Genomic DNA, 26,018 nt, shown 5'->3' on the forward strand with positions numbered 1-26,018 from the left:
TGGCCGGAGTAAAGGCTCAGCTAATGTTGAACCTCTTCTTCATTCACAGCAAAAAGAAAAGCTATGAATTACAAAGAGATCCTAACGACTGACCTTCTCCCTGCCCCTTTCTGCCAGAAAGGGGAGATATCTATAGATCTTATAAGATATACGAACCAGAGTCCTGGCAGGAGCTTGGTTGAACTCCCGACGGCGGCAGCTCCTCCCCTCGAAGCCCGAGAATGAAGATTGTTGAGTGATTAACTTTGATATATAGATGAACTAGAACAGGCAGAACTGACTTTCAGAACACCTGAATTTTGTGATTGTTTTCTATTGGTTATGAAGAGAGCTTTATAATAGTGAGCTATGTACTGTAGTTCCTTGCCTCTTCCTATTATACCAAAATTCAAATAATTATACCCCCCAAAACAAGACATGGTTATGGAATATGTAATAATGAAATAAAGGAAGATTCTGAATTTTATTGAATAGTTATATAAATAATGCAGTAATTTGATTCTTTTAAAAATTGTCATCAAATGTGTCAAATTATATCTGTATATGCTGGAAATTTGCATGAAATTAAAACTGTAGATTTGATTTTTTTAAAAAGAATATATACCCTGAAAGGAATAGTTAGAATCAGTTTGTAGACACCTTTTCATATGCAGAATTTATTAGCATTTTAAATATATACTGAACTCTATGTTATGAAACTTGCATTCTGCTTATATCTCTACTATAATCCCAGCTAGAGGTTGAGGAACTATTCTTCCACTAATTCCCTTTTCTGCTGTAATTTTGCACATATCTATTGACTGCAGCCTAGAATAATTTAAAGCAGAATCCAGTAAATTGGCTTACTTACAGAATAAGAGGTCCCTCATCTGGATATGCCCAGCTGTTCATCATATGCCACAGTATGACATGCTGTATGATCTTATATAAGATGGTGATTTTCTTGCTTGTGATTTTATTTTCTAGAGATGGAAATATTGCCCTTCATAAACTTAATGGTTCCTTCAGTTTTAAGATCCTTGGGCATCAACAGGAAGTGAACTGTGTGGATTGCCAAGAGGCTATCATTGTGAGTGGTTCTCGAGACAGAACAGCAAAGGTGGGCACATACATTATACTGTATATTTGTGGTATCAGGTCAAAGTACATAAAGACAGTTGATGGCTGTGACTAGTATGTACTTCTTATATTTAACTTTGCGAACAAATAAAAACCCAATGCCAAAGTCCTGCTAACTTCTAGTCCTTGGATAAAGGCACCAAGACCAACTGTTTGGAAGCCCAGAACAGAATATTTTACTTGTTTCACTTCCTTAAATGTCCTAAAGTTGGAACAGAAATAATCAAAAACAGATTGGGAAGAGGACAGTTGGAAGTGTATGCGTCTATTTTATGTGTGAGATCAATGTTGTAGTATGTTTATTAACAGAAAATATTTAGCTTTTTTTTAAAAAAAAAACACTATTTTTCTCAACTAAAGGAAAAGTACTGGATCAAGATGGCAATGTGATCATTTGCTTTAAATTATAACAGTATAAATATATTTCTTAACTGTGACACTCATAATATGCTACATGTCTATAGCATCAATGGGTGGAAACTAATCAAGGAGAGAAGCAACTTAGAACTGAAGAGAAATTTCCTGACAGTTAGAACAATTAATCAGTGGAACAGCTTGCCTCCAGAAGTTGTGAATGCCCCAACACTGGAAGTCTTTAAGAAGATGTTGGATAGCCATTTGTCTGAAATGGTATAGGGTTTCCTACCTAGGCAGGGGGTTGGACTAGAAGACCTCCAAGGTCCCTTCCAACTCTGCTATTGTATTGTATTGTATTGTATTGCATATCTTAAGTGATTTGTATAGTCCAAATAACTTTGGGAACATGTGGTGTTATAGGCCTCTACACTAGTGAAACAATGAAGGGGCGCAGAGGGCAAGAGGAAGAGTTGCAAAATGTTTTCTTCATTTTTTTCCAATTTCTTTCTCTCTATTTCTCCTCCCAATGCATTGAGATAATTATTTTTAGAACAAGGATTTATTTTTATTATTTTCTATATATAGGCCAGAAATAATTTCTGCACTTACTGAAAAACAGTTCTATGTAATTTGGAAGTTTCTGCATTCCTCCCCAGAAGCTGTCGTAAAAAGCATAAATATAATATGTGATACTGTTACAGCATTAATATGATATGAAAGGGGACAGTGACCCAAACCATATATCCATATAGAAACATGACTCAATAGGACTGTGGAACTTGTCTCAAGACAGCATATTTTGATATGGGGCATCTTCTACTTCACAGTTTGTCTTGGAGGATTTTACTGACTTAACAGAACTGTAAAAATGCATACCAAGTGTTTATGAGAAGATAGATAACTATTTAATTATGGTGGATATTCCACTATGTAGAATTCTGTAGGGTCCAGCGTGCTTGCTCTGTTATTCTGAAGTTGAAGGCATCCCATGACCTTGGCGGCATTTTGAAAGTCATAAAGAATTTTCCTTTAATTGTCTTCATTGGTTTTTTTTTTCAAGGCTGAAATGGAATCTGGCTCAACTAACACTCTTCAAGCCTGTTCCTCATGAGCAGAGAATTGCTTTTATTTTTACCCTGACATTTTCCTTGTGTTAACTACTAACTTGAAGGGAATCCCTATTAGGTCCCCTAATGGGAGCTGTAAGTGCATTGGGTGCTTTGGAAGGATAGTGAGTGTTGATTAGGGTTGAGCTTTGAGTAGCTGCTAATGCACATTCCACATTGATAGGCACCAGATAGCATGCTCCTAGCAATATTTTTAACCTCTATGAGATAGGGATGCATTAAAAGAGCTAAGTTTTTTCTGCTGCTTTTGCTGACACTAGGTGCCAAATTCCTCACTGACACTGAATAGTCTGCAATCCTAAGCATTATCAATGTCAACAAATAAACACAAACAATATGCCCCTTTGAATACACTTAAGATTTTGAATGGGAGGGGAGGGAGGATAAATGAGTGAGGACCAGATCTTATCATGTGAAAAGTAGAATATCAATTTTGGAGGGTGAAGAGGAATTTTGGAATTTGAAACAAGTTCTGCATGCAGATTAATATACTCTGTTCCTCAGTACCCGGTTTTTGTAAAATCATTCAAAAACCATTTTAGACTGGGAACAAATTATATACAATGAGGCATAATTACTCTTAAGTGTATGGCATTCTGTTATTTTATTGCTATAAACAAAGTTATTCTCCTAAAATCTTGTAACTGAAATAATAGAATGGAGGTTTTTCATTAATTTAAGAATGTGTTCAAAATATCTCATTGGGAGGAATTTTCTTTTTCAACACAACTATTACTACATCCATCTTATTATGCATTAATCATTCTTTTTCTCTCTTCAGGTTTGGTCCTTGTCATCAGGCAGGGCTGGGCAGTGTCTGCATACAATACAGACAGAAGACCGGGTCTGGTCTATCGCTATTAGTCCATTATTAAGGTAACAAAAAGGACATTGAAAAATCTCTCTTCAATATATGGATGCTTTGCACCTAATGTAATGTTTTTTGTTCATAGAGTTGCCTATCATATAATAAGAAGTTTAAAATTTTGTGTCATGATAGAATCAGTTTTATGACTCAAAGACCTTATTTTGTAGTTATATGTGCAGAAAAAAGATGCAAGTGGTTTGAATAATATTCCAGTATATATTTTTCCTCACTGAACTGAACTCTTAAGATTTGAGAAGTTGAAAATTGTGATTTTATTTTATTGATTGATTGATTTCATTTGAGTTGGAGGTGAGAATAGATATACAATAGTTGTTAAATAGATTAAACAAATGACCAAGCAGTCAGTTCTGCTTCTTACTTGAAATTACACAATCAGTTTTTTTTCAGCCTTTTTCAAAAACTTTATTATGTAGCCATTTCAAAGTTAGGAGTGGGTTCTCTTTTTTTTTTTTTTTTTTTAACAGAACTTTTTTTATTTTTCTTTAAAAAAACACACAAATATGTCATCATTTGTCAATCATTAAAACATTGAAGTACAATTTTTTTTTTGTGTGTACCCCTCCCTCCCTCCACCCCCCCACCCCCCCTCCTCCTTCCCCCCCCCCGACTTCCCAGAACCCGTACACGGTATAGAATTTTAACTAACACAGTCTAAAATCTATTGAGAAAAAAGAAATAAAGAAATTAATGACATTCTAGATTGACCTTAGCTTCTTCTTACTGAACTAACTTTAAACAATTTAAATCATTTCTGATCTTAAGCATAGGCTAACTGGAATTTCTTAGTCCCGTATTTATTTTGTATATAGTCAATCCATTTTTTCCAGTCTCGTTTATATCTCTCATTTGAATGATCTTTGAGATATGCCGATATTTTAGCCATTTCAGCTAAGTTTGTTACTTTCAATGTCCATTCTTGAATTGTAGGCAAGTCTTCCTTCTTCCAATATTGCGCCACCAACAGTCTTGCTGCAGTTATCAGGTGCAGAGTCAAATTGGTCTCTACCACTGTAAAGTCAGTACATATACCTAGTAAAAATAACTGAGGACTAAACTTTATCCTTCTTTTAAAAACATTTTGCATGACCCACCATATTTTTATCCAAAATGCTTTAACCTTTTGGCAGGTCCACCATATATGATAATATGTAGCATCGAGAGAACCACATCTCCAACATTTAGGCTGTACATTCGGATACATAGAAGCCAACTTTTTAGGATCTAAATGCCATCTATAGAACATCTTGTAAAAATTTTCTCTCAGATTTTGAGCTTGTGTAAATTTCACATTTCTTACCCAGATTCTTTCCCATGTATCCAACATTATTGGTTCCTCAATATTTTGAGCCCATTTTATCATACAATCTTTAACTAATTCTGTTTCCGAATCCATCTGTATCAATACATTATATATCCTCTTTATATGCATTAAGCTTTGATCTCTTATTTGTTTAAACAAATTATCCTCAACTTGAATAAAACCAATTTTTTGATCTATTTTCCACCTAGCCTGTAATTGCCCATACTGGAACCATGTTTGAACTACCTTCTCCTCTTTTAATACCTCTAAAGATTTTAATTGTAATACCCCCCTTTCCGAGGTAAGAAGCTGTCTGTAGGTAATTCTGTCCTGTTTTTGTGCTGTATTCATATTTTCAATTGCGTGTCTAGGAATTGCCCACATGGGTATCTTGTCATTTAATTTATATTGATATTTCTTCCAGACCCGCAATAAAGCATTTCTTAAAATATGACTTTTAAAGTTCTTATCCAATTTTTTGTTGAATAACAGGTAAGCATGCCAACCAAATACCAGATCGTGTCCCTCAATGTTCAATATTCTATCATTGGTTAAGTGAATCCAGTCACTAATTACAGATAATACCACTGCATCATAATATATTTTTAAATTAGGTAGTTTCAATCCTCCTCTCTCACGTACATCTTGCATTATTTTCATCTTTACCCTCGGCTTCTTTCCTGCCCACACAAATTTGTTGATACCCTTCTGCCATTCTAAAAGGTTCGCATCTTTTTTAAGTATAGGTAACATTTGGAAGAGAAATAAAAATTTTGGTAAAATGTTCATTTTCACTGCCGCTATCCTACCCAGCAAAGATAAGTGCAATTTCTCCCATTTTTTCATCTCTGTCTGTATGCTATGCCAAAGTGGTTCATAATTATGCTTATATAATTTCCCATTTGAAGTTAAAATGTTAACTCCAAGATATTTAACTTTTTTAACTACCTCACATCCTAGCATCACTCCTAATTCTTCCTTTTGTTTAATATTCATATTTATAGCTAATATTTTGGTTTTTCCTAAGTTTATTTTAAAGCCCGACACTTGACCATATTGATTAATCATATTCATTAAAACCATACTAGATTCCTGCGGTTGTTCCAATATTATGACCAAATCATCCGCAAAAGCGCGGACTCTATATTCTTGCTGCCTAATCTTGATCCCTTTTAAACCATCCAAGCCCCGTATTTTATTCAACAATACTTCCAAAGTTATAATAAACAATAATGGGGACAAAGGACAGCCCTGTCTTGTACCTTTTCCAATTTGAAAAGAGTCTGTTAGACTTCCATTGACTATAATTTGTGCTGTTTGCTGTTGGTATATTGCTTTAATTGACTGTAGAAAATTATCTCCTATCTGCATTTTTTGCAGTATCTTCAACAGAAATTGCCAGTTAACTCGATCAAAGGCCTTCTCAGCATCCAAAAATATAAACGCAGCAGGGATCTGGTTGTTCTTTCCCAAATATTCTAATGCATTAATAGTTAATCTAACATTACTTTTCATCTGTCTCCCTTGTATAAAACCTGTTTGGTCCGTGTGTATCAATTGTTGAATGACCAACATTAACCTATTTGCTAATATTTTAGTAAAAATTTTATAATCTACATTCAGTAATGAAATAGGTCTATAATTTTTGGGTTGAGTAGTATCTTGTTCTTCTTTGGGTATCAAAGATATAAACGCTGTCTTCCAAGATGGAGGGACTTTACCTTCCGTTTGAATCATATTAAATAATTCTCTAAGAGGTTCTACCATTTCTAACTGTAAGTTTTTATAGTAAACCGCTGTCAAGCCATCTGTACCTGGTGCTTTCCCTAACTTTAATTGCTTAATTACCTGCAGGATTTCCCCCGAGGTTATTGGTTGATTCAATTTTTGCCTGTGTTCTTCTCTAACTGAAGGTATTTTCTCTTTGTCTAAATATTTGTCTATGTCTAAACCATTAATTTTATCCCCTTTATACAGTTCTGTAAAAAATTCCCAGAAAGCCTTTTGAATCTCTTCCTGTTGAAACACCTCCTTCCCTCTGTAAAACAGTTTAGATATATTTCGAGTTTTCCTTTTTTTCCTAATCTGATAAGCTAACCATCTGCCAGGTTTGTTTGCATTACAAAAAGTATTGTGTTTTGCATATAATAGATTAGTAGCCACCTGGTCAGAGATCAACATGTCAAATTGAGATTTTAATATGTTAATAGCTTCCTTAACCTTTGTATCGTCTGGGTTCATTGTTAACTCCAGCTCTTTTCTCTTAATTTCCTCTTCCAGTTCTGTTCGTTTTAACCCTTGCTTATTTCTATGTGTTTTATTTATATTCATCAAAACTCCTCTCATATACGCTTTGCTTGCGTCCCATACAAATTCCATAGATGTACCCTTATTCATATTCAAAACAAAATATTCAGATAATAATTTTTTACAATCATTAATATACTTTTCATATCTAAATAAGTTTTCATTCAATCTCCAAGACCTTCTTGCCTGCACTACCCTTCCCAACTCCATCCAAACTGGATTATGGTCAGAAAGGACCCTAACTGCAATCTTTGTTTTCTTGACCCTAGAAAGCAAATCGTTAGTGGTTAGGATAAAATCAATCCTTGAAAGGGATTGATGCCTGTCCGAGAAGAAAGTGAAGTCATATTCCTCTGCATTTCTTTCTCGCCAAATATCTCTCAATTCAAAATCGTCCATAATGTCAAAGAAAGATTTGGGTAACTTTGCTCGCATCTTGGTATTTAGGCGGGAAATCTTCTTATCTCTCTTAGTGTCTATCACTCCATTCCAGTCACCCAATAGTATACAGGAACTATAGTCCCACTGTACTAATTTAGCATGAAGATTTCTATAGAATCTATCTTGCTGTTGATTGGGAGCATAAATTCCCAAAAGTAATGTCTTTTTCCCTTCTAAGATTAAGTCTAAAGCAATATATCTTCCGAAGGGATCTGCTTCTATTAATTCAGCTTTCATATCTTTTCTTAAGTATACAACTATACCATTCTTCTTTTCCATAGCAGAAGCTGCAAAATGTTGACCAAGTTTTGAGTTGATCAAATATTTTTGATCAGTTGACTTGATATGAGTTTCTTGCAAACAAATTACATCGTTCTTAAACTGTTTAAGATAATGAAATATTTTCTTCCTCTTCTGTGGAGAGTTCAGTCCATTGACATTCCATGTTAAAATCTTAGTTGTCATTTTTGGTTGGTTGAAGCATTTTTAGAGCTTCCTGCACGGCCTGTTTAACCTTAGGTCTAGCTCCTCCCATTGCTTCCAGATTTGTTGTTGTAGATCCTTGATCGATGGCCGATGATTGTTGATGCTGTTGCTTTTTAGCTTGTTTCTCCATACGTCTAGTAGTCATGCGGCTAGGTCTTGGTTCCATAGCACCTTGCACTTCTAGAGAAGAAAGATGCTCCATCTTGTCTGATGGTTGTGTAGTTTGCTGTCTATCCTGTCTTTCTTGTGGTCTTTCTCTGGGTCCAGATGGTGCAGGGTGTCCGGCCTTCAATATATTATAATAAAAATCTCGTGCTTTCCATACAGAGTTGAGGCGGTACCTTTGCTTATCAAATGTAAATATGATGCCAAATGGTGCATCCCATCTATACTGTATCTGACGATTTCTGAGTTCTTCGACCAAAAAAGCGTAGTCTCTCCTGGCTCTTAACATTGGAGGTGGTATCTCTTTCAAAACAACCAGGTCTTGACCGCCAATTTGAAGCTTAGTGTTATAAGATGCTTGCAGTACCATATTTCTAAACTCTCTTGTAGTAAAATATATAACGATGTCTCGAGGAAGCTGCTTCTGCTTTGCCAGCCAGGAGTTGACGCGGTAAGCTTTGTCAATTTGCCAGCCTTGATTGGTCCCTGGTCTTCCCATCAGGCGGTCAAAAGCTTCCGATAGGATCTGTTTCAGGTTCTCCTGTTTCTCCTCACGCAGCCCCCTTACTCTTAATGCGAACTCCATTTGTCGGTACTGTATCATAATAATTTCTTTTTCAGCATTTTCCACTTTTTGTTCCACCACCTCTGTTTTCAATGTCAAGTTAGCATTGGCATCATTAAGAACCTCTAAAGTATCTTCCACTCCAGAAATATGTTCTGTTAATACAGTTACAAGACTCAGCATGTCGTCTCTAATTTTATCAACCTTAGCCTCAAATTTCTCATACAACTCCTGTTTAAGTCCTTTTATTTCACTTTTAATTTCATTTTTAATTTCTTCTTTCATTTCTTTTATTTCCTCTTTTCTCTCCTCTCTATTATCTCTAAATTTATCTTCCATTTTAATTGTCTGTGCATTAAGAGCCTCGCTTAGATTACTCAGAAAAAATTCTTTCGTTAACACATCCCCAGCAGGGGGCGTAGGAAGCGGAGGCTGCAGCTTTGTGCCAGGCACTGAGGATGTGCCCCTGGAAGTAGAGGGTGACGACTTCAAGTTAATATTTGGTTTTGAGGCCATTTCAAAATTTATCTGCCTGCAGTTAATAAAACTCTATTGCCTAAATAAGCAGCTTTAAAAAAAGAGGCTTTTATTTTGAAGTTTAAGGCTTGGCAAAACTTTCAGTGAGTAAACATTGTAACAAGACCATTCAGCAGATTCATCACCATTTAACTTCCAAATAAGCAAGGTTAATAAAGGAGTAAAATTCTTCTATTGTGAAACCAAAACAAATGATAAGCAATCTCTTTTGTTTTGAATTCTTTTGAGGATTTGCATTGTCTAGCAAAAAGTGTTCGTTATTACCGGAGAAACCAGGCTGCTCGGCGCCATTTTAGAAGCCTCTGAGTAAATAATTTTTCGGAGGAGAAAAAGAAAAGAAGCTAAAATGTTGATAAGCAATTAATGTCCACAGTGAACGGATCCAGCTCGTGATAAGAATAAATCAAACAAAACTTTGATCAGAGTGGGAGAGACCTACTTTGTCCTGCACAAGGCAGTTTGAAGTTCCCAGCACGGACAGCCGTTCTGCCTTGGGCTAGCCCCCCTTTCCTTGCAAGCACAAGGAGTGGGTTCTCTTAATAACAGCAAATTTAACCTTCATATAATACATGTAAGAGCTGTACATATTCATAATAATTTATGAAATAAGATTAAATGTGGGGAAACTATTAATACTTAGTTTTGTACCCCGTTTCTCCCCCCCCCCCATTATTGAACCATCTGACTCACTTGCACGATGCATTACATTGTCACAATGTCATGGTCCTTGTGCACTTTTTCTTTTACTTCCCAATATTTTTTAGATCACTTCAATTAAGTTTATTTATTTGTTGATGTTTATGAGTAGTATTGGATTTGCTTTAGGCAGTAATCTGATTCCTGATACTGTTTCTAAAGGATTTATGGATAAGGAAGTTGTGATTTTCTTCTGCTTTCAGTCTTTGAATGAATGGTGTGGCTCACTAAGCTTTTTTTTTGAAGGCCAAAGGTTCCAAATATACCTGGAACAATGAATAATCATCCAAATGTTTTATTTTCATTTCTGCATATTTTGATGTGAGCACACCTTTTAATTGAATAAAAAGTGCAGTCTCGCTTATTTTTAAAACTCCAGCACTATTCTTGTAGCCCCTATTCTCATTATCATTGAAAACACATGTGATCTTTCAAGCGGTTTCTATTTCTTCCCAATTACGATGCTATGCATTCTGTAACATTTAATTCTCATATTACAGATGCATGAAGTTCAGTGCTGTATTCAATATGCCCCTGTATACAGTGGATCCTTGGAAATGGGATCTGCATGTATTGATTCTATTTCTAATGGGTATCATATTGCTATTATAATGTACTGCAGTGTCCAAATATTGGATTATGTAAAGTACAAATACAGAGCCTTGCTAAGAAGATAACAGTCAAACATAGCATGAAATGAAAAAATGCATTTGTACTATTTAATTTCAGAATATTGCGATACTAAGTATCACATTACTAATAAACATCAGTAGTAATTACAATAGCCTCTAATAAACATCAGTATTAATTACAATAGCCTCTAATAAACATCAGTATTAATTACAATAGCCTCTAATAAACATCAATATTAATTGCAGTAGCCTCTATGTATATATTTTGTATTCTGTATTTCTTAAATTGACAAAATTACTGTTGAACAGTATCCATTCTAATTTCAAATATGCTACAGTATGTGAGAAAAAATTATTTTGTGCAACTTTTCCTAAACACTTTTTGCTTCTCAAGCTGAGAACATGATTAAATTGCAAATACATGAAATAACAATTGTTGAAGTTTTCACATATTTCTTAGTTAAAATATAGGAACTGAAAATATAATAATTTGCCACATGCACAGTTAAAAGTTACTCCACCAAATCCTTTTTGACTCTTGGCAACTGCCTCCAGGATTGTTAGAAGTGGTTTGCCATTGCCTCCCTCCTAGGCCTGAGAGGGAATAACTAGCCCAAAGTCATCCAGATTGGATTGGTGCAGAAAAAGGAAAGACATCAAGCAAAAAGATTTGCTTCTTTTTCATTATTTCCCCATTATTTCCTTCTCTGGTTGTATTCTGAATTTACTGAAACTTTAATTATTAATTAAATTGAAATGTTTATACAGTTATAATGATCCTAGACCTTATACAGTCCAAAACTTAATAGATATTAATTAAATCTTCTTTGGAGAGAGGAAGGATGCAATAATTCAGTAACAGTATAACAGAGTTGGAAGGGACCTTGGAGGTCTTATAGTCCTACCCCCTGCTCAAGCAGAACATTCAACCTGTTTTGGAGGGAAGCAGGAAATGCCTCTTTTATGCATTGGAAGCTGTGGGGTACAGAGCAAGTTGGCTACCACTATAAGACCAAGGAAGGACTGCCTGCTATTCCAGGGGGGGGGGAGCCCAAGCTCGCCACTTGCCTTATTGTAGGAGGGAATAGCAGTAGACTTATATACCGCTTCATAGGCCTTTCAGGCCTCTCTAAGCGGTTTACAGAGAGTCAGCATATTGCCCCCAACAATCTGGGTCCTCATTTTACCCACCTCGGAAGGATGGAAGGCTGAGTCAACCCTGAGCCGGTGAGATTTGAACCGCTGACCTGCTGATCTAGCAGTAGCCTGCAGTGCTGCATTTAACCACTGCGCCACCTTGGCTCTTAGGGACTTAGGGAAGGCTGCTTAGGGACTCTGTGGCATAGACCTAATGAATTTGCCTATCACATGGTGTTTCTACTCAATCTGCACTGCTGCAGTGTCATGTGACAATTGCTATTGCTGTTAAGATGAGGTGGCAAGCTTGTTCCGGACTCCTCACAAATTGTGAGCTCAGGAGTTTATATCGCTATATTTGTTTAAATTTAATGTTGTGTGCGCTTACTGTATCTCATAGAAGTCCTTTCTCTTTGAAAAAAGAAGAGGCAGCTGGGAGTTTACAGTCAGAGACATACAGGAATGGCAGGTTTTAAGGAGGAGCTATTAAATTTGTGAAACTGATCAGTTGCATTTGTTTGGCAAAATGGGTGAGGCTGGATTTTTTATGCTAGATTGTATGCTTGCTGTTTGTTGAGCATATGGACTTTGTTATGGGGGTGCCTTATACTTGGGAATTGATTCCCTGGTTAGATGATCAATCAATAGCTTAGTTCCAGGGAACACGGAGGCAGAAAGAGGAGAGGTAATTGGGAGCTTGTGATCAAGAGAATAAACTGGAACAAATTTTTAAATTTTAATGTCATTTTATTTTTTGCAAAGCAGTTAGGGACAGAAGTGTTGGGAGAAATAATTTTCTTCTTTGACACTAAGTATCAAGCAGCGAAAGACATAACTGCAAAATCAGTAAAAATATAGTGTAGGGCAGTGATGGCTAACCTTTTTGGTTCCAAGTGCCCAAAGCATGCACATGCAGAACGCCAAAATGCAATGTGAGTGCCCCCGTGCATGAGTGTGTGTCCCCTGCGCATGCGCCTTACCGACCTCGGCCATTTTTTACTTCCAGGAGTGTGCAGGAGACTTTCCAGGCCCAAAACAGGATGCGGGGGGAGGGGCCCTTACGCAGCATCCTGGCACCATGTTTTGACTTCCCGGTTGGTGCAGGAGGCCTTCCAGGCCCAAAACAGGGGTTCACGCACACTTACAAACCTCGAAAATGCAATGTGCGAGGCCTATACACATGCACACATACCCTGTGCATGCACACGTGTCCCCCGCATGCGCTCCACCCCCTCGCACATGCACAGCAGAGACCCGAAAACCAGTTGGCTGGCGGGAGGCACGTGTGCATGCATGGTGGAGCTGGACTGGCGTGTCGGCTGGTGTGCCTGCAGAGAGGGTTCTGTGTGTCACCTGTGACACGCGTGCCATAGGTTTGCTACCATGGGTGTAGGAGCTGTCATTTAGATTAGAATTCCTAAAGAATAAGAAAACCAAGATGATAATAATAATACCTTGGAGATAAAATCAACAAACAAGTTAAAAAGGCAAATAGACGTCAACAAAATGGAAGATCAGTACAGTTCTGGGCACTTCCATGATACAACTCAAAGAAATGCAACAAGAATGTAGTTTGGATTAAGGAGGTGAATAAGTAAAAAAGGAAGCTTAAATGAAAGAACGTGTAGCAATAGCCACGAGAGTGGTGGAGAAAGGGGCAAAGGGGCAAGATCAAGAAATGATCAGCACAGTGAAGATGAACTGTGACTAAAATCCAAACTCAGTTAAGGAAATGACATCAAAGCAATTAACATTTGGGCAATTCCAGTCATCAGATACACAGCTGGAATGGTAGACACTCAAATAGAACTAAAAGTCCTAGATAGGAAAACCAGAAAAATAATGACCATGAACCATGACCCTTCATCCTTTCAGCAGTGTTGACAGACACTCTACCAAGGAAAATAGGTGGGTGTGGAATGTTGCAAGTACATCATGCAGTTGAACATTACTAAAATACATGGGAGTATACTTAATATTATAACTAGATTTCTGTGAACATTGTCTGGTATATAACAAATAAGCTCTGAAGGAAATGCAAATTTTTTGGTAAGTGGTTTCGATTTTTGCATTTCTGTTATAATAGTATATGTTCTACCAAGGAAACCAGGTAAAAGAATTGTTATGCAAAAAAACCAATAACTGCAGCTTGAATAGCGTATCTCATTTTTTATTTTGAATTACAATGTCTTTTAAAGTCAATTTTTAATTAATAGTTTTAAATTTGGAGCAATATCTGATGTAGAATTTTTAAAGCCTAAATTAATGTTGGGAAATTAAAACAATGAAATACCCTGAGCTCAATAGTTGGGCTATCAGAACATTTTTTTCTATTCTGTATTTTGGTATGTTATTATTTATGTATTAAATTTTGTGCTGCTCAATCTAGCATTGTCCTTACTTATGGCACAGACAGAGCCTGGTTATTTGAAGGACCCACAACTCCTGTATTATCTGATTGGCCATTAAATTAGACATAGTTAATGTATTCTGGGTCTCTTTAGTTAGAAAAGTGCCTTCAGTGTTGCATGCCTGAACTCTGGAATGAGATTTCTCCTGAAATCTACGTGACTCCATGTGACTGCTGGCATTCTGAAAAGGCTTAAAGGCCTGGCTTTTTCTCCCAGACCTTGGGTTAGGATGATTGCTTATTTCTCTTTTTCATAATTATAAAATTTTATTTTTATTCTGTAATTTTTATTCTACATTGCCCATTGTACGTTTGGAGTCAAGTGGGGCCTAAATTGAATAATTTGCTTCCTAATTGACTCCAGTAATTTGAATTAATGGGCATGTAAGGGAGACCTGTTTCTTTCCATTCTACTAAGGTAAGTGAGCACTGTTTGACGTTTTATTTGAAAATAGTTAGAAACTATCAGAGCAGCTCAATATTTCCAGCACCAACAGTGAACAAAGTCATTTAACAGATTTTTTTTTAATATTAGCTGCACAATATTAAGAATCTTTGAGCTGCTTGTTCAGAGCTCCTTCTAGAGTTTCAGGTGGTAAGCACTGAGTGAATTGCTATTACTGGGCGTGCTCTTGTACTGCACACTGTTTTATCTTCCTAAGTGATGACCTGCAGGGCTGGCCTCTTGTCAGAACACTAACGTCTTTCCATGGAGTGAACACACACTCTCTGTCACAATATTTACCTAGTGTGTTTTTCCCCCCACTGGGTGATAAATGGAAGCTTGCAGAGTGGCTTCTCCATCAGCCACCAGGTTTGGATCACTTGCTTGTTTTATGAGAAGGCTGATCCCACCGCATTTCTTTTTCCTTCCCACCCCCAGTATTAGAGACGATTAGCCACGTCATTAATTCTTCAATTTGATGGCTGATATAGCAAGGCCCGAAACACACTGCTGACCCTATATAATAGAACCTTAGCTCCTTAACATATTAATGATGGGAGAAGTTAATTAAAATTCCAGAGAGAGAATGTGTCAGTTAACCTATAAACCTGCCAGTTCCAAAAAAAACCAAACAAAACAAAACATATGGCTGCTATTCTAGAAAGAAGAAACAGTTTGTGGGGTGGGGAGCAAGACTGATACCGGGTGGATTTTTCTTCATCCAACTTTTAAGTCTTTGAGTAAAAATAATTTCAAGGTGGCTAAAATATCCTAGTCTGGTTTTAGATTCCTGAACTTCTTTGCTCTGCATAGACACATATTTTAAACAAGGAATTATTGCCTGTATAATGGAGCGTACATTTGCATTGATTCAAAATCGCTGATACGTGCTGTGACTGATCTTTTTTTTTGCTATGATATTTTAGAATTCTAAGGATTTGGGCTAGCACTTCAAGCACTTCAGTAACCTAATTCTTTTATAGTAGTAACAAGTATATCTCTCTGCAGGGTTGAAATCAGAAGCGTCTTGAATACCAAAATGTGCACTATCATACAAGATAAGCTTGGTTGCCTCCTTGATATCTATGGGACAGATGGAAAGAGGCAGTAAAAGATTAAAGATCTAGCTTTTCAGTTTACTAGGGCTCCTTGTGTCCAATTTTCATCATGCCCTACAATATTAAGGCTTGCCTTTGGTTATGTCTTCAGTTTTATAATATGCTTTTAACCATTTAATAAGAGAACATACTATTCTGTTTTATGGGCTATTGTGTTAAGAGAATTAAATTACAGCACAGCTTGCCAAATGTATTGAGTCACATTTTTGAAGATTCCAAATTGCACTGCCAAAATTCAATAGCAAAGCAATGATTTTTGGTGGTATAGTTTTTATCTCCATGCTTCTCTTGCTTATGGATGATTTAGATTTAAAAATAAGCATGAGCTTAATAGACCTATATTCAGTTGACAACACCTTTTAAAAAGTGGCTGACAATTGTGCTCCTAATCTGTCTTTATCGGTGTAGCATTATGAAGCTGAAAATTTCTTAAAGTGTAACCTCCAAGAAGAAAAAAATAACCAACTTCTGTCCTAATATTCTGAACCCTTGTGATTTATAGTACCACAAACTTAGTGAGGTCTATAAGAACATTACTATCTGCATTTTCTTTGTATAACCTACCTCTATGTAGAGGAAACTGAAGTAATGAGTCCCCCTAGAATCCCGTGACATCTAGCAGAGAAGTACATGGCTAGAGCAGGATCTGCTTTAGAGGCTGTTTTTATTGACTTTAGGTCCACTTTTGATTCGATATTGAGAGCTAGGCTATGGGAGAAACTTGCCAATTCCACCGTAGATGGGTACCTATCTCCTGAGATATCTGCTACCTAAAAACTCTAAGTTTAATTTACCCCACAAGGCGTTTAATTAAAGCAATCATCTCAATAAGGAGAGTTAGACAAGGCTGCACACTAACACCATCACAATACAGGTAGTCCTTGAGATACAACAGTTCATGTCAAGTGCTGGGGAAATCAGTAGATCCAGGCAGTTCAAATGAGTATAAAGATTTATTTCAAGTTTTCTACAAGAATCTGACTTTCAAAGCAAACTGGCGGTAGATAAAACTGAAAGGAATTCAAGATGGTCTGGAATTAAATCTCTTGTGGGCATGATGGGACTCATGACTGATGATGCATTTCAACCCTCCCTTGGGCTAAGCTTGGTTATCTTCTATAATTTTAATGACTGAAGTTACAATGGCACTGAAAAAAGTGATTTATGACATTTTCTACACATATAACTGTTAAAGCATCTCCATGGTCATGTGATCAATATTCAGACACTTAGCAATTGACTCATATTTATAATGTTACAGTGTCCTCAGGTGTTGTGATCACCTTTTGCAACCTTCTGACAAGCAATGTCAATGGGGAAGCCAGGTTCACTTAACAACCATATTACTAACTTAACAACTGCAGTCATTCATTTAACAACTGTGGCAAGAAAGGTCGTAAATGGGGCAATCTATTAATAACTGTCTCATTTAGCAACAGAAATTTGGGCTCAATTGTGCTCATAATTTGAGGAGTACCTGTATCATACAATTTTTACACAAATTCTGTGGTTGACCATCAGAACAACCTGATTCCCCCCTCCACAAATTATGAAGCATCTTTGAAGTTCCCCACTGTGTCTCAACCACAATCCTCTGCCATAGTGTCCATGTAATTAAGATTGAAATAAAGTTTCAATCTTACTTTTTTTCTTTCTTGCTAATTAAAGTTAAAATTTCTGCCTAGCAGATAATTTTAGTGCTAGATGGAGGAGATAATCTACCCGGGTAGCTGCATTTCTGTGGTTTCTCCAGAAAGAGACTCCTTTTTCTAGGTATTAACAGACCAAAAAGTACTGACACAATATGTGCTGGACATAGAAAGACAATTTGATCTATCTCAGCCATCCAAATGTTTTTTCTTAAGTAGCTGAGCTTCCTCTCCCAAACCTGTAGGATATTTAATTGCTAACAGTTTCCATTATCAGTAGGTTTTTTATATTAATTCAACTTAATGTTCCGCTATCTGTTGTACTAGGTATAAAAGAGTATCTTAGGCTACTTAGTTATGACTTAATGACATGGAGTGCTATTGAATCCACTGCTCATGTTTTATTACTGTATGGGGCAGCTTTTAACAGGATTCCAGAATTCACTTTATCTTGACATGGCAAAATATCATGCCCCTCCCCTCAGATCCCGTTCCAACCAGTACGGTTGGAAAGGACCCAGTGTTGTCCACATGGATGTGCGCAGCATGCGCGCTTGCATGAGTCTTACTGTTTAGCAATGCCTCTGCGAGCCTCCACGACGCTCCAGCTGCTCAGCAGAGTATCGTTCAGGTGCTGTTCGCGCCGTGTGTGGAAGCGCCGAAGACTTTAAAGACAGGTAACAAGCGAAGGTGGGTGGGTGGGCCCTCCGGAGCACTGTACCAGAACGCTACCCGGTGCTCCGGGCAGGCTCTGGTACGCCTGTACTAGGGCTACTCCCTGCAACCCACCACTGCCCCCCCTCTTTTTACCCTGAGACCTTTACTTTTGGATCAGTCAGATGATTTCCTTGGATGCTACTAAATTTTGCCATAAAATGTTAAAATTAGGTGGGACTTTGTTAACTAATTTGTTCGAAGCAGCTGTTTTTTTATGTTTTTCATGCCAGTTATCTTGCTGAATATTAAATAATCCAATTCTGAATATTTGAAGGCCGCATTGATTCATGATTTTTCAATATAATCAATTTTTTTCATTAAGCCAGTTAATAGGGGGAAAATAATTTGAACTTCTGTTGTATCAGAATAGTTATATAATTTAATAGATTTCCTTCATAGAAAGTAGATGAGAAATGTGACTTAATGGAAATGTATAATTCTTTTTTTATTTAGATTCTCCTGGTCCCCCCCCCCCATTTTGTAGTTTCTAAGATTTTAATTACTTCCAAGGGTGGATGTGCTTCCTGAAAGGTTAGGTGAGAAACCTATATCTTATACCATAAGGAGAAAATGCCCATATTAGTTTTTCTTGTCACCTTGATTACATTTCAGCCATAGGACTGCAGGTTTCCATTTCCAGTCAGTGATCTTTTCCCTTCATTTTTCAAACATCCAAGGGGAAGAATGAAGAAGGTAATTTTCCTGGGCCATGGTCGCTGTTTACTTTTGCTTGACTGTGCAGCATGCCTTTGTTTTTCCACCTTTGATCAGTGCCCTGCCAGCAGATAATTTAGCAATTGCATCCCAGAATGGAACTGTGGAGTTAATGTTAAAATTAGCTTTCCTTGAAAAAAAAAACTTTTACTGGTTGAAGAAGCAGGGATTACGAGAGAGGAGGCAACAGAGGCCATAAATTCTACTACTCATGGTGCTTTTGCAAAAAATGAAGCCTTCTGATGTCTCCACAGCACTTTCATTAACATTTAAATTAAGGGTTTGTTTTTCAGCAACCAGGCCTTTCATGACCGAAGTCATGCAAAGCTGTTTTTCTAGCCAAGTACAATAGCAATCATAGTTTGTTTGTTTAAAACTCTGAGGGGGGCAGAGACCTGACAAATGTTCAGGTTTTTTTTAATTTAGCATATGGTTATATTATATTAGCCAGGAGACTAAAATGCAAGTACAAAGATAATTCACAACAAATCTGCCCAGGTACCAAGGCAGCTCTGGATGCTAGCTACTTTCCTACTATTAAAGTTATCCATGTTCCTTGCCTTTTTCCTCTCTCATCTCTGCTCTTTGAAGACTCTTGAGGTCCATTTGATTTGTGATTACTTTGCATGCATGAACATTGGACAACCTTCATGCTTTAAACAAGAATTTAGGACAGTAAAGAAACTATAAGGGAAGTGGAAGACAAGTATGGAGCATTCCTAATAGCACCATCTGTCCTATTACTCTTTACTTTTGAGTTCTTATGTTAAAACTCTGGAAGGAGCTGAGCTTCTGAGAGAGTACATGGCTAGGTGGGTTGGAATGTACTGTATTATTAATGGGAGTTCGTGGAATGATAGAATTGGGTTTTGATGTGTTAAATTGGCTCAAGAATTTTGATCATCTTCAGATCTGTAGCAGATTATGTCATACAAAACAGTCCATCTTTTTTGAAAGCAGGAGAAGGATATAGTGTGCTCAATGGAAATATCTGAGTTTGAGGGGGGGGGAGTAGTCAAAGATTTAAGTGGCAGCCCATAGCATGTAGTTCTTTCTGATTTAATAATCTGTCATATTTTCATATATGTTTTATGTCTGAGACCTGAAAGAAGACCCAACTTTAGAAGAATTACATAACTTCTTTTTTGAAGAATAGAAATGCAGTCTGTTTTATCTGTCCATCATGTAAATGTTGTAGTATAAACAGCAACATATTTAAATAATTGTAAAAAAGGATTCTACACACCTTTTTTACAGCATATATTAAGAATTGCGTATATTCTGTATTCTGAAGTTATAGTTGAGACAAGTGTAAACCATGAAGAGACTTTGAAAACACAGTGTGATGCTAAGTATGTACATTATACTTAAGAATGTACATTATACCTTTTTTTTTTATCTTCACCTCTTGACTGAGATGTGATAGCACTTGCCCTGGAAGAAGGTAAGTTAATTGTGCTATGTGACCAAATTACTTTAGTAGCCTACATGTTGCATCAGTTCTAGGAAACCCGATCAGTATTGCAAGCACTTATAGTAACAAGGAGGTGAAAGCTGCCAGCCTCTGTCTCTCCAGGTGCTAGCTGTATTGAATTGCAGAACTGCTATTAAAGCTACCCTGCCTGGTGATTAATGTAGGATGCAGGGAATATGCATTCTTATTCTGCCATGGTGATAACTTTCTCTGAAAGCTAATTCTCTAAATAATGTTTTCATCTGTTTACCTTGAGCAAATCTTATTGAGTGTCTTTTTCTTTGATGATATGTTATAGTTTTTTTCTGTTATATCTTCAGTAGTACGATGTTGCTGAACAATGTGGAGGCATTGTACATTTTCCAAGGGGAAATTTATTTTCTGGTGCATACAAAATTCTGTGGGAGAATCTTTCTAATCCTTAGAGAAACCAGAACATGAAGCTATGATTCTGATTCCTGACTTATCTGAAAAAGACAAACCAGAAATCCTGATCTATACTTAACTTTAAAAAACTTGTGGCATTCAAGATTGCTTAGGTGCTTATGTTGGTAAAAAGAAACAGGTAGAAGGAATTATTTATTTATGATAAACAGAAGTCTAAAGGACCTGGCTTGGTGTTGCCTGACAAGTTAAAGCTGCCTCTTATAACTTTACAAATGTAAGTGGATCCAGGGACTTATTGATATTCATATTTGATGGAAACGGATTACTGTCTATCTGATCTAGGTATTGAAGGGGTCAGAAATACTTTGAATAAGGGATGTTTGCGGGTATGTAACGTTTATGTTATGAGGCTTTGCTTGTTTCTGTTTTTGTCTTTCTATGGGTTTCTTTAATCTTGATGGAAAATTTTGGTCACTTAACAGTAGTATAAAATAATTGATGATCCTTTGAATGGATTTTAGGAAGGCCCAATCAGTATGATAGCTTTGAACCACTGTTTTAAATTTCTTTTGAAATAGAACCTGCTTGTCTAGTATTTATTGTATTAATGTGTTGTACTTTGTAATTTTTGTTTTCCAGTCCAGAGTTTGTAAGACCTATGAAACAAATAATAACGGAGCTAGCAAATGGTACATAAATAAATGGAGTTGAAGGGTGTTGCTACCAGCTATTTATGTAACTCTCTATCATAGGAGAGGCCCCATCCTATTCCTCAGGACCCTTTGAACCTTAGAAACCTCTCTGTTGCTGGGAAAAGAAATAAATATATTCCATGGTATTTTGCAATATCATCCTTGTCCAGTAGCTTATAAAGATCAATGAATCTTTTATTAGATGTTGTCATTTTTTATACTGTGACCTTAATAAGTGGAAATGATTGGCAGACAGTCTTGGCAAAAAAGGTGGCCAGTCCCTTTCATCTTCTGTAGTGTAGCTTGGAGACAATAGGCTCAGCATATTTTCCTTGTTGTTCCTCCTTTGAAAAGAGCCTGGTATCTCTACTAGGTACCTGTGACACGGGGGTCTTGATTGGGGTCTCATAAAGGGCTTTGCCAGTGTCTAAAGGCCAAGACTACAAAAGAGATCAGTGGGTGGGGGCCTCAGCTGACTGCCAAAGAAAGGAGGGGAGGGTCTTGAAGGCAGTGAAGGGAGAAGCAGACCCTGTTGGGAATTCTTCAGAAGAGGAGGGGGAGAGGAGTGGCCCATTTTTGTCCCAAACTCATCAAGCACATCTGCAGAATTGTCCCAGCTGCTGCCTCCCAGTTTCAAAAGAAAATGATCGTTTGATAAACCGGCCTGATTTGCTGCTTTCTCACAAGAGAGGGAGGCCCACCTTTGACCTCTATGATTTCACATCAGACCCAGCTTTTCTTTTCCTTTTCAGTTCTTGGAGAAACTTTGAAATACATCCTTTGCTTTCTCTTTCTATCCCTTTACTATCTCTGCCTCCTTTTTCTCTTGTTTTGTTGAAGAGTGTTGGTAATGGAGGGAACAGGCATGCAACTTTGCATTTTACATAAGTAATCCAAAAACTTCCTTGAGAAGAATATCTATCCAATATATTTTCACTTTTGTATATGTTAGTGGGCACTTAAGAGAACTGGTGAGATTCTTAAATATCTCCCAAGTTGGCACCTTCTGTGTGTAGGAAGAAACAAGAGCATATGTGTGTTTGCATGTGTCTGTGTATTTTCAGAGAATGTATTTTTATGGGAAAGGTGTTTGAATGAAAGACAGTAAGATCTGCTGGAAGTATTGTTCCTACTCAAATGTTTATTTACAAACACAACAGAAATCAGGGAGAAAAGAGAAAAACATGTATTTGTATAAATTAATGGGAGAGGGAATATTATATTGAAATTTGGGCACTGGATAATTTCAGTATTTTTATGGCAAGATGATGCTGTAGTGAATCTTACTTAATTCCACAATCCAATAAAGTAATTTTGTGTGCTTGAATTTCTGATGCCAAGAGTATATTTCTGCTTTCAGTGTACAACCTGTCCTTGATTTACAATTGTAATCATGGCTCAAATTATTGTCAATTTTTGAAAAAGTCAGTTATGACCTAAATTCAAACTTATGACTGTTGACCTGCCCTAGCAGTCCTGTGATCACAGTTATAGCACTTGGCAACTGGCTCACATTTATAACTGGTTGCTGTGTCCCATGGTCACATGCTCACAATGTTTGCAATGTTTTTTGTTGGTTTCTGGTTAAAAAAAAAAGGCGAAACCCACTATTGGTTAAATTGGACTTGCACTTTACAACCATGTTACTCACCTTAAGACCTTGGTCTCTCAATTTACAACTGTTGTATTAGTGATCATGAAATCAGGTCTGGTCACATGATCTTAGCTGATGACCACAATGACTTATGAAGGAAATTCTGGTCCCAATTGTGGTTGTAAATTGAGGACTACAGTAACCGTGCAAACAAAATTGCATTAATAGATTGTTACAGTAATTAAAATGTGTATGTTGAAACTACAACATTTATCTTTAAGACTAGTTTTCGACCATAAAATAATTCATATTTAAAATGCAAGTTTTTGTTTACTCTGTTTTCTAAATCAGTCTTATATAGTGCCTTTCTGAACTTAAATACCTTACAGATGCCTGGACATCAGCTCTGGGAATTTGTAACAATGGCCAGGCTAGACTGGAAATCCTGGTGTTGAAGTCTGTACATTTTAGGGTGCTCGTGGTGGAAAAGGCAGCCATATAGAAGAACCAAAGAATATTTCTGCAATGGAAGAGGGCCAGGATAGTGCAGTGATTAAGAAGTTGGATTATGGATTATAAATATAGAGACCCAGATTCTTGACTGCCCTTAAGCATGGATGGAAGTCAGTTAGATCACCTTGTCAACCCTAATCAACATTAGGGTCTATAACTAGCTAGCTGAAAAATAAAAATTTGTTGCTATAAGTGTAATATATGGACTGCAGTGCAGAACAAATGGACCTATTAACCAAATGGAGAGATATGAGGAGCAACATTTCTTTAATGAAAATAAAGCTGAATAGCGTTGAAAGGATTTCCATTTAGTTTCTGAATTTGCCATATCTAGTTTATCTAATTGTAGGAATTCCATAGAATGTTTCTTTTCTCATATTAAATGATGAGTTAACAATGTTGAGGACACCCAATTCAAATCCACTTTCAGCTGGGCACATAATGAAAAGCTCACACAAATTGCTGTAAACTCTGGAAGAAATTATGGGATAGAAATCTGTTAAATAGATTAAAAAGCAACTTGTTTGCTTTACCCTGCCCAGGAGGAGTCTAACGTGGCCTACTTGTATTCATCCCTGTCATATACATACATACCTGGTACCAGAGGTGGCTTCCCACCGGTTCGGCCCGGTTTGGCCAAACAGGTAATTGTATGGCGGCCAGGGTCGCTGGAACCGGCAGCGACCCAGGCCTGCCATGCCCCCCAAACCGGTTTCCCGGTCACTGCCATCGCCACATTTATCTTGTTTTTGAGTTTTGCAGATGCGCGGGACAATTTTAATTGAAGTGTGCATGCACGCACAGCGCGCATCCAGCGTGTGCACAAGAGAACTGGCAGTAAAGCCGACCACAGCCCAGTCCTGCCTGGTACATAGGTGGTTGTTGTGGGGAAAATAGGAGAAGGAAGGTGTGTTGGCATTGAGTTAGTTTTAATACACTATATTGCCAAAAGTATTTGCTCACCCATCCAAATAATCAGAATCAGGTGTTCCAATCACTTCCATGGCCACAGGTGTATAAAATCAAGTACCTAGGCATGCAGATTGTTTTTACAAACATTTGTGAAAGAATGGGTCGCTCTCAGGAGCTCAGTGATTTCCAGCGTGGAACCTGGGATAGGATGCCACCTGTGCAACAAATCCAGTTGTGAAATTTCCTCGCTCCTAAATATTCCACAGTCAACTCTCAGCTGTATTATAAGAACGTGGAAGTGTTTGGGAACGACAGCAACTCAGCCACAAAGTGGTAGGCCATGTAAACTCGTCCAACATCAGTGTGTGACCTCACAAATGCACTTCTGGAAGAATGGTCAAAAATAGCCATAAACACACTCCTGAACCTTGTGGACAGCCTTCCCAGAAGAGTTGAAGCTGTTATAGCTGCAAAGGGTGGACCGACGTCATATTGAACCCTATGGATTAGGAATGGGATGTCACTTACAGTAAGTTCACATGCGAGTAAAGGCAGGTGAGTGAATATGTTTGGCAATATAGTGTACATATTGTTTGTAAAAATAAAGGTGGATATGAATAAATAAATATAAATATACACAATACAGCTTCAGTGGAGAAAGTCCTCAAAGTTTGCAATGAAGAAAACACTTTCAGAATAAGATATAGAGGAAGTGTTCATGTTGCTGAACAGTGAGTGTAGGATAGATCCTTATCTGGACCTTTGAGTATAAAATGTGGAAACCAAAAGGCTTTCTTAATAGTTCTCTGCTACTTTTCTAGAAAAAAGGATAGAGGTATGACTACTGGCATAGATCATATTATCTTCGAATCTTGAAGAAAAGCACTTCTGCCAAAAGCAAAATGGGATTTTAATTAGAACATTTTTTTTCCTGGTGTGTATAAATATATCTGATGAGGGCTTTTCATCTCTGCCTCTTATTTATCAGACTTTTTAAATAACTTTGTTACAATTGTTTTGTTACAAATCATTTTGTTACAAGGCTGCAGTGCTACTCTGCTAGCTTGTAATCATTGTGCAATAAAAACAGTATATGTGTGTTGACAGTTCCTCTAAAAGTTCACAAGATGATAGGTAGGCTTTTGCAGATTTAGAAGTGAATTTTAAATGCAGGACCATGGGTTACTGAATATTATGCAGATTTCCCCTTCTTTTTATTCTGCTTGGCAATCCATTGCTTCATACTCCAGTTCCTGGACACATGGCCAAGATGTAGTTGAGCGTAGATGCAGTGGTTCACTGTATTCACTATGATTTTTTTTTCTAAGCCGTTATAAAACTAGCAAAGTTAATAGCCTCAGTAGTGGCTGTTAACTTTGCTAGCTTTATAAGGGCTTAGAAAAAAAGTTCATAGTGAATAAATTCTATGAATAGCTATTAGTTAGGATGACAGAATTGATGACAATGTGCATCTCAGTATATTTTGGGAAATTTGAGTGAGAAAATGTTATTGATGTTAATGTAAACTTTGTGGATCAGCCATAGGTCTTGTCTTAATACTATGGGAACAGAATTCTAGGAGGGAGCGGTCCTTCTCTGGTGCAAGACAACTCTTGTATACACTTCATGTCCTGA

At 37.1% G+C, this 26,018-nt stretch overlaps 1 protein-coding gene across 3 annotated transcripts in view; it reads left to right on the forward strand.

The window, feature by feature from the left end:
* Nucleotides 1-26,018, forward strand: part of FBXW4 (F-box and WD repeat domain containing 4) — a 95,227-nt gene that overhangs the window by 14,889 nt on the left and 54,320 nt on the right. For all 3 annotated transcript variants that reach the window (XR_015698048.1, XM_087725732.1, XM_014066761.2), the window contains exons 4-5: nt 967-1,099; nt 3,385-3,479. Coding sequence is in view for 2 of the 3 variants with exons in the window: in XM_087725732.1 (XP_087581858.1) it covers nt 967-1,099; nt 3,385-3,479 (228 nt within the window). In the remaining variant the exon portion in view is untranslated. The remainder of the gene's footprint in view (nt 1-966; nt 1,100-3,384; nt 3,480-26,018) is intronic.

This window comes from Thamnophis sirtalis, unplaced genomic scaffold (assembly GCF_051295495.1).
Source record: "Thamnophis sirtalis isolate CommonGarterSnake01/CBP01778 unplaced genomic scaffold, rThaSir2_p1.2 scaffold_11, whole genome shotgun sequence".
Taxonomy (NCBI): Eukaryota; Metazoa; Chordata; class Lepidosauria; order Squamata; family Natricidae; genus Thamnophis; species Thamnophis sirtalis.